The sequence below is a fragment of the Rhinichthys klamathensis genome, unplaced genomic scaffold (assembly GCF_029890125.1).
Source record: "Rhinichthys klamathensis goyatoka isolate OS25496 unplaced genomic scaffold, OSU_Roscu_1.1 h1tg000006l_1, whole genome shotgun sequence".
NCBI lineage: Eukaryota > Metazoa > Chordata > Actinopteri > Cypriniformes > Leuciscidae > Rhinichthys > Rhinichthys klamathensis.
The window spans coordinates 550,080-567,231 of record NW_026606559.1 but is presented as its reverse complement, the minus strand read 5'-3'; the positions used below and the strand labels follow the sequence as shown (position 1 = coordinate 567,231).

General features: G+C 40.2%; 1 protein-coding gene across 1 annotated transcript in view; it reads left to right on the top strand.

Moving 5' to 3' along the window:
* Positions 1-15,890, top strand: part of rbms3 (RNA binding motif, single stranded interacting protein) — a 149,631-nt gene extending 133,741 nt beyond the window's left edge. Inside the window, exons 9-14 of the mRNA XM_056256965.1 lie at positions 1,246-1,342; positions 3,791-3,841; positions 10,015-10,125; positions 11,626-11,709; positions 12,002-12,129; positions 13,741-15,890. Coding sequence (XP_056112940.1) covers positions 1,246-1,342; positions 3,791-3,841; positions 10,015-10,125; positions 11,626-11,709; positions 12,002-12,129; positions 13,741-13,744 — 475 coding nt within the window. The 3' untranslated portion in view covers positions 13,745-15,890. The remainder of the gene's footprint in view (positions 1-1,245; positions 1,343-3,790; positions 3,842-10,014; positions 10,126-11,625; positions 11,710-12,001; positions 12,130-13,740) is intronic.
* Positions 15,891-17,152: the final 1,262 nt, after the last annotated feature.

The window sequence follows — 17,152 nt, the reverse complement described above, 5'->3', positions numbered from 1 at the left end:
TGGTCCAGACCAAGAGAACCAAACTACACACCCTTACTGTGCGTTCACACCGGACGCGAATAGCGCGTCAAATTCGCGTCTACCGCGTCTAGTTTGACGCTTGACCACTTTGTGTTAATTCGCGTGTCAATGGCGAAATTGACGCGCGTAACAACAAAAGTTTGAAGCGAAATTTACGCGCGTCAGAGGCGAAATCCGGAGGCGAAAGTTTCGAAACCCGTTGGCGGCCATCTTTTTAGATGTTTATCGAGCATTAGCATTAGCATTATTCGAGAGAGTCACCGCTCGTATATGCTCTGGAGAGCAGAAACAGCTGCGTAGGGGACATCGTCGCTGTACTCGGGTCCACCAGAACCTCCGGAGGGTTTCAAGAGTTTCACAATTTGCTCCAGGAGCTAGGTTTGGTGGACCTAATGGTGAGGACGCTGACGAGGACAGCGTAGGCCGTATAAGCCCTCGGCCTCGAGTGGTCTAGCTATGCCTGTCGAGCCCGCGCTCTACAGTCCGGCGCGAGGTTCATCCTCGCCCGCATCCACCTAATCTGTCATTTATTTTTGTTTTGATAATAAACGAAGCCAGCCTCCAAAAGTGATTAATCTGTCCTGTGATTTTTTTCTCTCTCTCACACATCACTGTCCAGACACTAACTTATATGTTGGTTGTCTTTACATTATAATAATATTTCATATAATCTAGATATGGAATAAATAGCATTCAATACAAAATGAATATGTCTCATATATTGAAATCAAGTTTTATGTGATAAAATATTTGCTTTGTTGTGCATTAGAACCACAGTCATATATTACAAAATAATTTATTGAAGCATCCAGATACTTCACCACGTGACAGCAGCAAGCAGCTAGGCTCCTGATTGGTTAACGCGGCGCGAATTGACGCAGAAGTTCAGATTTTTCAACTCGGGCGGCAGACGCGAATTCGCGTCAAACGCGTGAATGCACAAATAGCACTAACTAAATCATTCGCGCGTAACGCGCTTAACGCGCCAGACGCTCAATTCGCGGCATTCGCGCGAACTTGACGCGCGAATGAGGAGTATTCGCGTCTACCGCGCCGCGCTCTACGCCTCATTCGCGCCGCAGGAATTTTTTACGCGCGTAACGCGTCTTTGCATTGACTTAACATTGAAATCACTCGCGCCTGACGCGCTATTCGCGTCCGGTGTGAACGCACCATTAGACAAACAGAAAAAGGGTACTAATAGTGTTTTTTTGTATCTTGCAGGTTCTACTCCTCACCATACAGCATCTCCACAAACCGCATGATCGCTCAAACGTCAATCACTCCATTCATCGCAGCCTCTCCTGTCTCCACATATCAGGTACGATCACAGCATATACGAACTCTTGCTGCAGGCAAACATTCAGAGACATTTACAGCGTGGACCCTAGAAACATCTGGACGCTTAAGACACGTGATAATATATAAATGTCTTATTTAAAATGTCATTTAAAATATGCGTTTGTTTTTAAGAAAGATAGCAAAGATAGTCTTTCAAGCAAAAAAAAATCATAAAGTCGTTAGTAACACTTTCTGGGAAAAGGTCTAGCATCAATTACTTGTGGATGCCACTTGGATTGATATCTAATGCAATGACAGTGTTTTAAGTGTAACTTGAATCTCCAAAAGTTCCCAAATACTTTTAGAGGGCAACTGTATCACAAACACAATTACATGTAAACAAACACAGTTTTTGTCACATACATTTGAGGAGAGCGTTTTGCGGTATAGCGTGTTTTTCCATCACTCTCCGTGTTTACTGTTTTGGTAGGAAAGCTTATTAACGCTGTTCCCCAGCCCTGCAGTCAGACGGAGTGAGCAAACAGTGACTATGAGCATCCCTAATTGATTTGGCTTAAGCTAAACTAAACAAAACATTGCTGAGCGTAGAGAATAGCTAAGCCCTTTAGATCATGTACCTCCCGTCCTCACGAGAACCTCGTCCTCGCGCAAACACGCCGACACACACATACACGAGCACGAGCGCACATGTACAAACCACCCACGCTGACCCTAGTCCTAGTTTAAACTCTCGGCCGCACGTTTCTTATGATAAATTCTGCATGCCAGGAAGGTTATCTCTAAATCAAATTGCGTGATATCATGTGCAAAAGTGCCCCGCTGGCCGGCGAATTAATTTTAAATTGCAAACTGCACTGAACCCGCCAATACGAGTGCAAAGCCAAGCTGACGGGAAATCAATGCGCTGCTACCTTTATTTCTCCCCTAGAACTTTGAGAATGGAACAAGAGACAACTGTTTCCCTCTCCAGTGAAAGGACAGAGAAGAGCAGAGAAGGAGGGAGAGCGAGAGCATGAATCTTTTAGCAGTCGGGGAGAGAGAGACAAGGTGTGCGCTTACACATCTTAGTGGACTTAGTGTGTTTAGAGAGAAAGAGAGAGTGAGAGAGAGAGAGAGAGAGAGAGAGAGACGCCCGAGGCAGATCACAGTGATGAACAAATCCCAAAGGCTTTTCTTCCTAGAACAACATAAAAGGACACCGCATATAAATTTAGACACCTACAACTGTTCAAACGCACTTTCACGAATCTAAATGCATACATCCATCCTCTCAGACAGGAAGTGGACACTTATCCTCAGTTCGCGTGGTATAAAAATAATACTCAGGTATACTGTGCCCTAAATCTGTGCTATTTTAGTATCATTGTGATACTATTAGTTTTTATTAATATTTTGCATTTTTTATTTTTAGATTTTTCATTTAAATAGTTTTAGTCTATATGTAATAGTTTGTCTAAATATTTTGTCTATGTCCATAGTTATTATAAATATATTATTTATTTGTTTTAGTTTTAGTTATTTTAGTACATCAAGTTAAACTAAATGAAAATGACAAATGTCAGTAGTAGGCAAAAGTTATGTCCGGCCTAGGAACATTGACATCTTCAGCCTTTTTTCAAATATTATTAAAGATTTGCTAAAGATTTTGTAAGCATTTTTTTTAGATGGAGTCAGTTTTTTTTTTTTTTTTTTAATAGCATGCCGAATTGTGCTGACATAATTTTTGGCCAGTCTGTCAAAAAAAAATACAATTATGAACACATGCAAAAACAAGAGAGAATCAACGGAATGGTAATAACTTGTTTGCTATACTTTTTTTTTTTCATAGTAAAATAAAACCTGTAGCTGTAGTTTGCCTTTATTTACCAAATAATTTTGTCAGATAAATACCTTGACCAAGTTTAGTGTTTTATTCTTCACTCATATATTATAATTTTTATATATATTTATAAAATATTTCCTCATATTTTTTTGGATTAATAGAACTTGTAGGGTGATTAAAAACTAATATCCCCTCTGGACATCACTTTTTGCCACTACTGTAGCTGAAATAAAATGTTTATTTATATTTTTAATATAATGTTATTTTTATTTATATTTTATTTTATTCCAGTAAAAGTTGATTGTATTTCAAGTAACGAAAATGTTTTTAATAGTTTTAGTTTTAGTTAATTATAGTAACCCTGTCCTAAATGAAGTAATTGTTGGAATTACTATGGTGGCGAGATGAAAGGAGATATTTTTTGGGGTCCAAGTCGGCCTCAGATGATGAAATTGCTGCCGCAGCGCTGTAATTAGGATGCAATATCGCTGTCTGTAGAATTCCGATCCCTGTGTAATTATCACACTTGTATTACTCGCTCCTGCCTCGACTGCTCTGTGGGAATCGGGGCTTCGAGGCAGCGGGAAGAGGCGTAGGAGGGGGGGGTGAGGAGTGAAATTAAGAAATGCTGGTTTCCGCCCACAGGTCCAGAGTACGTCGTGGATGCCTCACCAACAGTACGTTATGCAACCTACGGTAAGTGCCGCTGAGGAGGTGTTCATTTATCTTGGTGTGTGTGCGTGTGTGTTGGGGACATGAGGAAACAGACAGATAGAGAGGATTGAGGAGAGGTGAGAGTGATTCTGTTTATCTCTGTGAAAGAGTGGATGTTCTGTGAGTAAAAAAAAAGGAAAAAATGTGGCTCTTTACCCCCATCGCCCTCTTGTGGCCGAGCAAGTAAGTGCGGGAGCTGTGAATAGTCAGAGAAAGGATGTTTATATGGTTGCATCCCAAAACCGATAAATGCTGCCTTCGGAGGATGCATTGCAAAGTAGGAAGGCATCAAGGCACGTCCAAATTCAATGTTAGCATCACTTCCTGTCTCCTGAAATACCTTCATCTGATCGTTTTTTGAAGGCAGCATAGATGTATCCTTCACTGCCTTTGATATCCCACAATCCTGTGCTTTCCATTCTGTGACAGTTGAGCTAGAAAAATAAAGATGCCATCTAAAAGTTGTGATTGGTGGTCAGTTTGTGTGTAAATGTACGTTTTTGACCAATGTTTTACACTTTTGATGTCATTATAGTGAGAAATTACTATTGTAGTTATTAATTATTCGCTTAGTTTTCCCCAAAGCTCTCTGTTTTGTTGTAGATCATTAAACGGTCTTTCCAAAATCAGTTTCGTGAGGTACCTTCATGTGCAAACGCTGCTTGCAAAGTCATTGCCTGATAGCAAGGCATCAAGTTTTCGGATTAAGCTTATGTTTAAATGGATAGTTCACCCAACAATTAAAAATTTGTGATCGTTTACTTGCCTTCATTGGCCAGTTCTATTCCTTCAGACAGTCTGGATCAGTTTAATAGATATGTTGTCTGAGCTCCATCGGCACATATTTGTCAACCTGGAGAGACTTTCTCTTCTCTTTCTCTGTCTCACTGCACAAATACACACATACAAACTACCTCTCTTGTGTTCTTTCCCTTAAGTCTTGCAGAAAAAGGCAATCCCTTGGCCGAGGTCTGTAGGTCTGCCCACCGTCTCTTTGGCTCTCACCTGATCTTGGATTTACTGTAAGCAAGGGGTCTGCATTCCACCTTGGAAATGGCCAAAGGTAGTCTGGGATCAGGGCTTTCTCATTGGCATGGCCTGAAAAAAGGCTTCAGTCAGCTGTTTCCAGATCCGCAGCAGGCAGACGCAGAGTTTCATATGATGCTGAGCAACACAAGAAGTGAAACAGGGTTATAGAAAAGGAGGCAGATGTCTGACTAGATAATGATATTCCAGACTTGTTGTGTGTGAGTGAGTGTGTGCATGTGTAGTCGAATGGGAGGTTTGATGATCATGATTATGTTGTGTAAATGTGTTTGTAACCAAACCCTCATATCTAATGATCTGGCAACCCATCAAAAAAGACCTCAGCTGCCTGGGAGAGAGAGAGAGGCAGTGGGAGTCTGTGAGCTGATCTCTGCCTAATTTGAAAATCCTGGAAAGAAAACAAAGGCGGAAGAAATCATGGGCCTTTTTTCTTTCTTTTTGTGGGTCCTGCAAAGAGAGAAGGCAAGCAATTAAAAGTGGCTGAGAAAGGGAAGCATTGTTATTGGAGAACGGCGCTGCATTTGGCACCTTGTTACCGTGGAGACACGTGACCATAGCGACCGGAGCCTGCGATGAGGGTTTAAGCAAATCAGCAGACAATGGAAGCGCTCTGAGCTCCCTCTCCGCAGTGCAGGGTGTGTGTGTGTGTGTGTGTGTTTGTTTTTAGTATACATCGGTACCTTAAGTGCACCTGCTGTTGTGACCTGCTGATTATGTTGGCCATACAGCTGAGTTATGCATTACTATCCCAACCAGATGACAGGTGTGTGTGTGTGTGTGTGTGTGTGTGTGTGTGTGTGTGTGTGTGTGTGTGTGTGTGTGTGTGTGGGTGGGCTCACTTGTGTCCTTATCAGGGCTGAGATAAGGTTAGGTTACTTATATTGTACCCATAGGTAAATTTGTTTTACAGTGCAATGGCATTCTATGGCATCCAGTACAAAACCACACAACACAGAACACTCCACAACAGACAAGAAAATAATACTCATACTTAGTAAAGTGCTCTCAAGAAAGTGCTCTTACAACATTACATATGACCTTTCTAAAATCATAAAACCCCTAGTACAACATTTCCGAAAGACCACCTCTACAATTTGTTAATCCTATTAATCGCATTTGGTACGAAGCTGCTCTTATATCTTTTCGTTCTACACCTTGGGACTTTATACCTCCTCGCAGATGGCAATAACTGAAACTCACTGGGCAGGGGGTGAGAGTCATCATTTAAAATTGAAAAGGCCATCCTTTGTAGCTGTTTGGTATATAGGGATGCCACTCCTGGTTTTGACTCACCTATCAAACGGCCAGACCATTTTACTATCTGGTCTAACTGATTTTTTGCCTTTAAAGATATATGACCATACCATACTACAGTGACAAAGGACAACACAGATTCAATAAAAGCATGATAAAACATCTTCATTATTGTTCGGTCAACATTAAACACAGATAAAGGACGCAGGTCCGATGGTCCGATGAATCCCGTTTTCCTTTTCATCACGCAGACGGTACATGTACGTGTGCGCCGTTTACCTAGGGAAGTGATGGCACCAGGGACGACGACAAGCCTACATGTGGATGTAAATTTGACACGTGCCACCTACATAAAGATTGTTGCAGACCAAGTACACCACTTTGTGACAATAGGTATTGCCTGATGGCGGTGGACTCTTTTAGCAGGATAATTCTCCCTGCCACACTGCACACATTGTTCAGGAATGATTTGAGGAACATGATGAAGAGTTCAAGGTGTTGCCCTGGCCTCCAAATTCCCCAGATCTCAATCCAATTGAGCATCTGTGGGATGTGCTGTACCAACCAGGTCGATTTCACCTCGCAACCTACCTGACTTGAAGGAACCGCTGTTAATGCCTTGGTGCCAGATACGACAGGACACCTTCAGGGGTCTTGTGGAGTCCATGCCTCAGCAGGTGGGCGCTGTTTTGGCAGCAGGCAGAGGACCAACAGCATATTAGGCAGGTGGTCATAATGTTTTGGATCATCAGTGTGTATATACATACCATGCTGGTTGATCAGTACTAACCAGAATTAACCAGCATGAAAATCCATGCTGGTGTAAGCAATTTCAGCAGGGTAGCTGCACAGATGTTGTCAGCAGGGCACACACACACACCAACCAGCAGGCACACACTTACCCACAATGCACCACACAGAGGGCCATCACTTAACTGTACCTGTTACTTTCCATCTTTGCGCAGAGAAGAATCCCCAGCCGCCCTAACCAAATCACATCCTGGAAATGAACATTAATGAATCAAGACCGCAGTGCATTACGGCAAAGCCGCTTAAAGTGGAACCGCCACGCAAGAGGAGAGAAAAGAAATGAAACGCTTCTCTAAGCCCCCGCTAGTCACGGCCATTTGCAGAAACAAAGAAGCCCATGTTTGAGTAAAGATTTAAGTATATCTCAGCCCCATCACAGCCCGAGAACGCTCTGTTTGAACGGTGGGAATTGGCGGGGTGTCGTGTGTGTGTGCGTGAGAAAGAAAAATGCACGCTATAGCCTATGTTTTTCTTAAGTGTGTTTCAATAGTGGGAATTCATGGTTATGCCTTGGCACATATTGTTTAAGCTTAATATTAGACATCCTCCCTGGCAGCCTGCTTTTTTAAAGCACCGGTACCTGAGAGAGACAAAAAGAGCCACTTCCTTTTCCTGTCTCTATTTTAGATGTCTTGGCAAAAAACCTCTCCTTCCTCTGATGTCACAGGAGATTTCTGCTCGTCCAGTTTACATCGGAAACCTCTGGCTTTAAAGTGCAGCCACGGACATTTTTTGGCATCTAGTACTCGAAAACATCAGCTTAGATAAATGTATATTTGGTCTGAGGTTGAAAATGAGTATACAGGCTGTTGTTTAAAGAAAGAAATCTCATTGGCTGCCTCCGAAATCTCTCTCAGAATGTCACTCACTTTCCGAATATTCCCCCTAAGGGAAATGAAGGAAAAACACACACGCGTGCACACGTACGCACAAGCGCAGCTTTAATCATCTGTCTAAGTCTCACACTGATACGGCTGTAAATTAGAGTGGAGAATTATTCAGCATGGATTTCTTTTTTCTTCGCTCATTATGAAAGCTTGTCGTGGGGCGGGGGAACTGTTAGCTTGAGGCTCTCGCATCTGAAAGCTAAGACGCGGAAGGCGCTGAACGGTTTACCTCTGAAAGCTTGAATAGAGACAGAGCGCTTCTGACACCAAGTGCCTGTACAGTTTATTCTTCAAGCGCAGGCAAGCACCAGCACCACCAAGCTGTGCAAGCTGAGAGACAGACTGAAGCTTGCGTGTTTGTGTGTGGAAAGGCTTTTTTTTTTACTGTTGGCACACTCAGAGAGAATGTGTCTTCAGAAAATGGCGAAAACAATCCGGAGTTCCCATACATATACTGGATCATATACCGTACATTACAAAAATGTGCATGATTATCAGAATGTCTTAGTATTTACTTTGTCCCCTTTTTTGCACTCGAATTGCATAAATTTCACAAATTGACTTGTTTGATTATTGACCTGCAGCGGAAATAATACAGAACACTATTATACATTTCTTATTCGTTTTACATCATGATGTCACATCCTTAAACTGCTTATTTAATTAGATTTTGAATTGGATTTTCCCAGATTTTAAATGCCCTTAGTCACATCACAATTATGACATGCTCGAAAAGTTGATTGTTGATGCTTTTCCATGAATTATCCATTGAATATTGATTAGATGGTGAAAAGTACCAGAATGAAGCCTTAAGGCCCGTTCACACCAAGGATTATAACTATTAACGATTTATAGTTCTAAAAATAAAATAATAGCAGTCCACACCACAATAACGGCACAGAGAAACACTATCGTTGGAATCATTTTCAGAACTATTTTTTCCAGCTGATGAACGATAAAAACATTTGCAGACAATCAGAACCCATCCTACTTTGACACATTTTAAGTGTCAAAACTGCAGCACGCGCTTAGAACAAACAGAGCGATTTTGTAAATTGCTGTGGATGCTGATATAGTTATCGTTTTAGTTATATTTATCATTCTTGGTGTGAACGGGCCTTTTGTTAAAATAGTATCTTAAAAACTAGTTTTTTTCTTTTAGTTAACATTATCTAACAGTCTGCTTGGCCTTAAGTCTTTTAAGGCATTTACACTACCATTCAAAAGTTTGAGGTCGGTAAGATTTATGTTTTAGAAAGACATGCTTACCAATGCTGCTTTTATGTTATCAAAAATACAGGAAAAAACTGTAATATTATGACAATTTAAAATAACATGTTTGTATGTTCATATATTTTAACATGGAATTTTTTCTCGTAATAACGCTTGATTTTCTGCAGTCAGGACAGATGAATTTGCAGTAAAGCATTTTGCTACATTGGGCGAGTGATTCTGTTCTGATAAGAGTCTTAAACACAGCACTTCTAACAGGAAAGAGTCCCTCACATAACTGTAACCAGAGTTGTACACCGCACAATGGTTTCTCATCATCCTTTGCCAAACCATCTGAGAAGAATTGAACTTTCTGACAAACTGTTTGACGGAGGGTCTCCTCGGAAAGATTAATCCTAATCAAGTTGGCATGTGAGAATGAGCGTGTGTGTACGTCTCTGGCCTAGTTCTGCTGAAGCGGTCGTGTGACGGCATCAGATGATAGCTCAGGTCAGCGGTTACAAATCGCAGCCGTTTTCTCCCCCCTCTCTCTCTCTCTTGTCTGTTCCTCACATGTGTTAGCACTCTCATCCCAGTGTGCCTGAAACGTAAACACACCCGGGGTGCGGAGCAGCTCTGCTGTTAAGTGAGCGATGCATCATCTCTGCAGAAGTATGCATGACTCGCATTTGGATCGCATTATTTCACTTGTTGAAGTGGAACAGCTCACGTCTGGCCCTCATATTAGGGCCCAGCTGTGGGCGTACGGTGATGAGATGAGTGAAAGAAGGAGAGAGGTTTTTTTGTTGAGAGCATGACTGCGTGATCAGTGACTCTAATGAAGTCGTCCAGATGTGTTGTTGAATGGTAGCTCATTTCCTCTCCCGTCCTTCACGCGGTTTGACCTGTAACAGTGTGTGTTTGTACATGTGTGTCCTCTTGTAGGGTGCTGTGATAACGCCAACCATGGACCACACCATCTCCATGCAGCCCGCTAACATGATGGCACCCCTCACCCAGCAGATGAACCACATGTCCCTGGGTACCACTGGCACCGTGAGTGTGTCCGCTGTCTCTATCTTAGGGTTCACCTTCAGCTGGTCTGAGTCACAGAGGAGCAGAGGAACAAAGCTAAACTTTAATTAAAAGTATGCAAACTGTTAAGAACAAAGAACAACCAAGTAAAGCTCTGCCCAGGAGAGTAAAAAAAGTACCGGGAAATAAAATATGGATACTGTGTTAATATTGTACTCAATTAATAGGTTCTAGCCAAAAATGTACCTGAGTGAAAGTAAATAAGGCTTCCACATTGATTTGTACTTAAGTATTTCAAAGTAAAAGGCAATTAAAAAAAAGGTAAAACTTTGTTCTTAGCTTTTGAAATTAATCAAGAGAACTAAAACCAATATCCTGCAACCTTTTACTTGACATTGTTAAATGTTAAACACAGCCAAACCTGATTTTATAGCTTAATCAAGTTGTTTGTCACAGTGAAGCTTTTGGTATATGAAATAAATCTAAAAAGAAATATTACATGAAAAAATTATGAAAATTAGAAATGTTGCCTTGCAACTAACTGAAATAAGTTTTTACTTTATTTAGTAAAAATGACTAAAACTGAAAAAATAAAATTCAAAATATTAACTGTACTATAATAGTATATAAATAATACTTTAAAAAACTGGTTTGTAGACTGATCGCTGACCATGTTTGCACTCAAGTTCATATACTGTACAATATTTGGTTTAATTAAACATTAATTTAGGTTTAGACACTATACTGTATGCTGTGGTCATTTTTAGAAATGTACCTTCTACATTGAGATTTCACTGGTGAAGGTATAACTCAGCCATATATTTTAAGAAGAGGATAGATTTACATCATTATGAGCAGTAAAATATGTACTTTGGATCTTGAAGGGCTGAATGAAATTGTAAATCATTAGAAATGTAATGAGTAAAAGTACAATTATTCATTTTTAATAGTACTTCAGATTTAGAAAAAAGGATTCAACTTATAGAAGTAGATGTTTGCTATCGTTCATCATCCATCTCAAAGAGATTCTTTATGGAGCGACAAGGTAATGAGAAAAAAATGTACTTCAATGTTCGCTCTAAAAAGTTTTGCAGCGAACCCTCGCAAAAGCATTAAAATATAGTTCATATATTTTTGCGAGCGAATGCAATGTTTGTCAGGGAAACAAAACTTTTATTAGCAAATTTATTGAGCATTTTCTTTCCCCTCACATCTCAGATTTTATTCCGTCACCATGTCCCCTTCGGGGCTTCATCTTTTTGGGCAAATTAGCTTTTGATGTACAAGTGCCACAAGTTGCACTGTAATATGCAACAGCAACTCCGCACATGTGACGCACAATCTTGCATCTGATTGGGTGGTGAGTTTTCTCATCAGACAGATAAATAAAATCAACATGCACTTTAGAAAAAGACAAACCTAGCTCTGACATTGGAAAAATGTTTGTTCACAATGTAAATAGGTCCGTAGGAATGCACTGTTTGCCGTGTGTGTGAATTGACTGTGTATGTTTTGTTGCAGTACATGACTGCGGCTGCTGCTCCTATGCAGGGGACCTACATTCCCCAGTACACTGCGGTGCCTGCCTCAGCTGTCTCAGTGGAGGTGAGTTTCTGGGTGACTGCAAATCAATTCACTGGTCCAACTGATTAGATGAGCGCTGCTAATTGAAAATGTGGGGATCAGTTGCCTCGGGCCAAAATCCACCCACAACTTCCTTAGTGCCTTTTATTCCAGCTTTATAAGGCCTGAGTCCAGTCTGGAGCGCGTCTTTAAATTCAATCCTGTCTGAGTACCAAACACAGCCTTACAGCCTTCCTTTTTCTGGAGGAGGTTAAACTTTATTTTTGTTTTTTGTGAGGGGGCATCCTGTAATTATGACATCATATCCTTCCAGGGAGTGGTGACGGAGGCTTCTCCACAGAGCGTTCCACCCTCGTCGCAGGACGGTAGCGGTCAGCAACAGGCTCTGGGTGTGGACAACACCAGCGATCACGCGCCCACCTACTCTTTTCAGCCCGCCAAGTGAGTTTGAGGGACACTTCACATTGATAAGATGAATAGGAGACAAAGTATCTTGTTCCCATATTCATGATTCACCAACCACACAACGTTTTTACAACATTGCATTTTGGTTGCAGTTGGGGGGGAAATGTACAACATTTTTATAAAGAAATCAAATGTGTATTATTTAAAAAATATATATATATATATATCACAACAAAACCTAAATGACCAGAAATAACCAGCTCCAGTTTTCTGAAAGAAATTAATGCTTTTATTCAGCAAGGATGTATTTAATTGATCAAAAGTTAGAGTGAAGACATGTATACCGTAATTTCAAATAAATGCTGTTCTTTTTAGCATTTTATTCATCAAAGAATCCTTAAAGGATCATGTGACACTGAAGACTGGAGTAATGATGCTAAAAAAAATCAGCTTTGTCATCACAGGAGTAAATTACATTATAAAATATATTAAAAATAGAAACCCGTTATTTTAAATTGTAATACTATTTTTATTGTATTTTGATCCAAACTTTTGGACAGTAGTGTATAAGAAAGGTTACATTTTGGTTCCAAATACATCTCATTTAATTGTATACAACCAAAATAAAACATTTTGGAAACAAAATTGTAACCTTTGTAGAGTATTTTATTTAGATTTGAGCATAGTCTGTGCATTTGAATAGGATGATTCCTAAAATGTTTCAATGCTAGAGACTTCATAACATTTCTGGGGGGGAAATGCATGTTTTACACTACCAAATCGTTGTATGAAGTATGTAGGATAAAAACGGCAGCAAAATTTTAATGCTTTTAATTTTAGGTCAAGCTGGATTTTTATTTAGCTCATTAAAGGGATACTCCACTTTTTTTGGAAATAGGCTCATTTTACAACTCCCCCAGAGGTAAACTGTTGAGTTTTACCGTTTTTGAATCCATTCAGCCGATCTCCGGTTCTGGCGGTACCACTTTTAGCATAGCTTAGCATACATCATTGAAGTGGACAAGACCATTAGCATTTCTCAAAAAAGAATGACCAAAGAGTTTAGATATTTTTCCTATTTAAAACTTGACTCTTCTGTAGTTACATCGTGCACTAAGACCGACGGAAAATGTAAAGTTGCGATTTTCTAGGCTGATATGGCTAGGAACTATACTCTCATTCCTGCGTAGTAATCAAGAAACTTTACTGCCGTACCATGAGAGCAGCAGGCGTAATGATATGACGCAGCGCCTGAAAATAGTTCCGTTGTGTTGACGGAAGGTGGCCTATTTTCAGGCGCTGCGTCATATCATTACGCCTGCTGCACTCATGGTACGGCAGTAAAGTTTCTCTTTGGTCATTTTTTTTTTGAGAAATGCTAATGGTCTTTTCCACTTCAATGATGTATGCTAAGCTATGCTAAAAGTGGTACCGCCAGAACCGGAGATCGGCTGAATGGATTCAAAAACGGTAAAACTCAACAGTTTAACTCTGGGGGGGTTGTAAAATGAGCCTATTTCCCAAAAAAGTGGAGTATCCCTTTAAATGCTGTTGTTATTGGGCCTTCAGGACTAAGTGATGATCCATGAGTGAACCTTGAATTGTATCCAGTATGCTTTTCAAACTCTCGTCTTCTCATTGGTTCAGATAACCAGAGGAGATGCGGGGCGTTGAGGTAACTGCGTTGCCTTGAGACTGGGGGACTGCGACGAGGGAACATTGAAGACAAGAGCGCAAGAGATAGGAAAACACGTTTGTGTCTACTTTTGCACAAGCATCAAAAAAAAAAAAAAAAAAAAAAAAAAATTTATTTAACACCTGGCCCACACCGGAGGACCTTTGGAGAGCTCACAACCAGACAGGGAAAGAGAGAAATGACGTCTGGGAGATTGAGCCTACTGTTAATCGGCTGCCCGAAAAAAACTTTACCTTCATGAAGTGAACGAATTCAAACAAGTACAAGTTTTCCTATTCTTTTTTTGAATGTGCAGGTAGGTTTTCAGAAACAGTGGGTTTTTCTATTAGACGAGGAAGCACGTTCTTGTAAAACAATGAGAGAAGGAGCAAAAGAAGTCTTCCTCGGATTCTAAGCTACTATTACTTTTCTTTTTTTATGAGTTAGATTTTAGTTTTCTAGAGAATATTAATGTTTTTTCATCTTTGTTGCCTTAATTTCGAGAAACATCTAAGACTTTTTCCTGTTTGAACTGAACAGACTGACGAATGCAGTGAAAATGACCTGACAAGGAAAGGAAAATTACCTGTATAAAGCATAGAAAGAAGAGAGAGGTCTCCTTGAGACGTTTTAAATTATCAGTGGTGACTATGTGTTTAAAAGAGAGGACAGACAAAAAAAAATATTGTGGTCATGATGATGATGATTAAACAGAGTTGCATTTTTTTAGAAACAGAGGAAAAAATGTTAATCCACTGCATCATGGGAAATGCAGTTTATTGTGTAGTGCAGATCATTTTTAATGGCATTATTGTTTTTATCTGCAATATTTTTTATGAGCTTTAAGGTGTTTTTAGCCTGCTTTGCTTGTTTCATTGCGGAAAAAAAGAAAACTAAAACAGTCACAAAAAAAAAAGGCAGTGCAAATTTACATAGATAAAAGCTTATGGATTAAATCGAAACGAAAAAAAAGCAAATGTGTGCAAAAAGCAATAGTAATAGGAAATTGTTGACAATTTCTTTAGTCTTTCTTAGCTGTGGATCAAATGCAGCCCATGGATGGCATATTTTATACCAAAGATGAAGAAACCCCCCTCAAGACAGTGGAGTGGATCAATTTTTTAGTTTCTTTTTTTCTATTTGAGATGTTTTGGCATATTCATTTTGTTTCAGAAGTATCCGTTTGACCTTGACGGCCAAATTTGGTACTTTAGGGTTTAAACTTCCTTCCACTGTTGCAGAATCTATGTCAATCGTTCAGTTGAGAGGCAGAAAACCACCATCACTGATCCTCATGAGTGTGATCTCCCCACCAGAGGGCGTCAGAGAGCGGCTGAACCATCAATCATCTCGCGTCTGCCCGGCTGAATGAACTATACCTCTATCTCTGCACCTCCCAGTCGCCGACCCACGGTTGGTCACTATTAAACACGTCGCGCATCCGTTCAGTTTGAGCTTTCTCACAAAGAAAGCCGTTTTCATCATTTCAACTTGACAGGAAGCACTCACTAGTGTATATTTAAACTCTGTGTACAGATCACTACCTCATTGAAAGCAATTTTACCATGAGGAAACACAGGAGAATGTGTTGCGGGTCATAAAACACAAGCTTTGCTTCAGGGGCACTGAGAAACATTTGCAATTAGCAGCATTAGCATGACATATTGTTCTGAGCACCTCCGTCCTTCTATTGTAGATGTTTTTTTGCGATCCAAACGCCTCATATTATATGCAAAGTTTCTTTAATCAACCAGATGCCATAGGAAATCTCTCGTGAAAACAACAGTCTTTACTTGAAAAACGAAGGCTCTGTCCCAAAGCCCTTGCAGTTGCTTTAAAGTCCAGATTTTGGTGACGTAATCCAGTTAGTAATCCGCAAGACAGCGAATACACATCGAGTTTGTTATTTGGGACAGGGTCTAAGGTGCCCATCGTCATGGGATTCGGCGGTTGCTCTGGTGCCTTGACAGCTCGGAATTAGGGTTAGAAATATCACGTGTAGAGTGATATCTCGACTTTCCATGTCTGAAATCTGCTTTCATTTGATCAGGCTGCCCATTCCAGAGGGGGGAAACTAGCAAACAGAAGAGGAGAAAGCGGTAACATCTTATATGTTCATATATACAGCAAGGCTGCTGTCCTTTATTTACCATGAAGTAGATGTTTTTGATGCAATCTGATACAAAACTCTATAGAGCACTACAGTGATGACGTATTTTTGTAGGCCAACCCGGAAGTTAGCATCACAGTTAGCATGTTCACTTTTCTCTGTAGTATTTTCCCATTGGCTTTTGGATTATTGCAGAAAATAAGCTCTGTGACCATCTTTAGAAATGAACACAACTTTTATGAATTCTAAAAAGTTAAACGTACTGTAGGCTATAAACGAACTACACCGTCACATAACTTAAACATCACCACCATTAAATTTCTGACAAACATTTCAGTCCTAATTTTTTTTAAAACACAACGGGGTGTTAGTGATATCTTTTAAGTTGTAGAATAAAATGTGAAAATATATTGAGCTCGACCCATTCATAAAACCCGCTGACTTTTGGATGATGGAACCAGAAGTGCTAAAACTCGTTTCCGGGTTTTTGGCCTACAAAAAATACATCATCCCTGCAGCCCTCTATCAACACATCAGCAAAGAGTTTCAAAACACGGTGAATTATGGACTGTCGGGTAAAAAGAGTTGTCGAGGTTCTCTGGGAATAAATTCACCTGTTATTGAAGGGCCAACGAGAGACATCATGATCATTTTAATTTCTTCATGTGTTCATTTGAACGCCATCATGAACTCTTTGGTCTTGTATTCCTACAATATGACCTATAAAAACTACATAATGATCTCAATTAGCCACTAGGGGACAGTATTATAGCAAAGTTGGTGTAGGTTATCCTCTGGGATGACCATTGCAGTGAGCTATGAGACAAGTTCACACTGTGGAGTAAATCGATGCCAAGTTCACAAGACCAAGTCAGCACTGCTTCAACAAGCTAGCTTTTCATTTTTCACCTGTTTAATCAACAAAAACAAAAAGAGAGAGAGAAAAAAGTCACTGTGTTTTGTGTCTGTCATCCACTGTCTTCTTGGAGAGTTCTTTTTATCATGTGCTCGCTGCTATCAAGCATTCAGTATTTAAGGGGACAGAGAAAACTCAGGCTGCCGTCTCTTATGAGAGGTGTGTGATGTCATTGAATGCGTTATACACTCTGCAGCCTTCATGCTTTTCATTAATGAGTGAATAAATGTGTCGGGTTAAGCTGAAGGTTTTTCTGACTGTAGGATGTGGGAGTTCTCATCCCAACTGTAATTTAGTAAGCTAAAAACCTTCTATCCACTCGGAGGTTTTCGCTGGCTCCTATTCATTGGATGTGAGG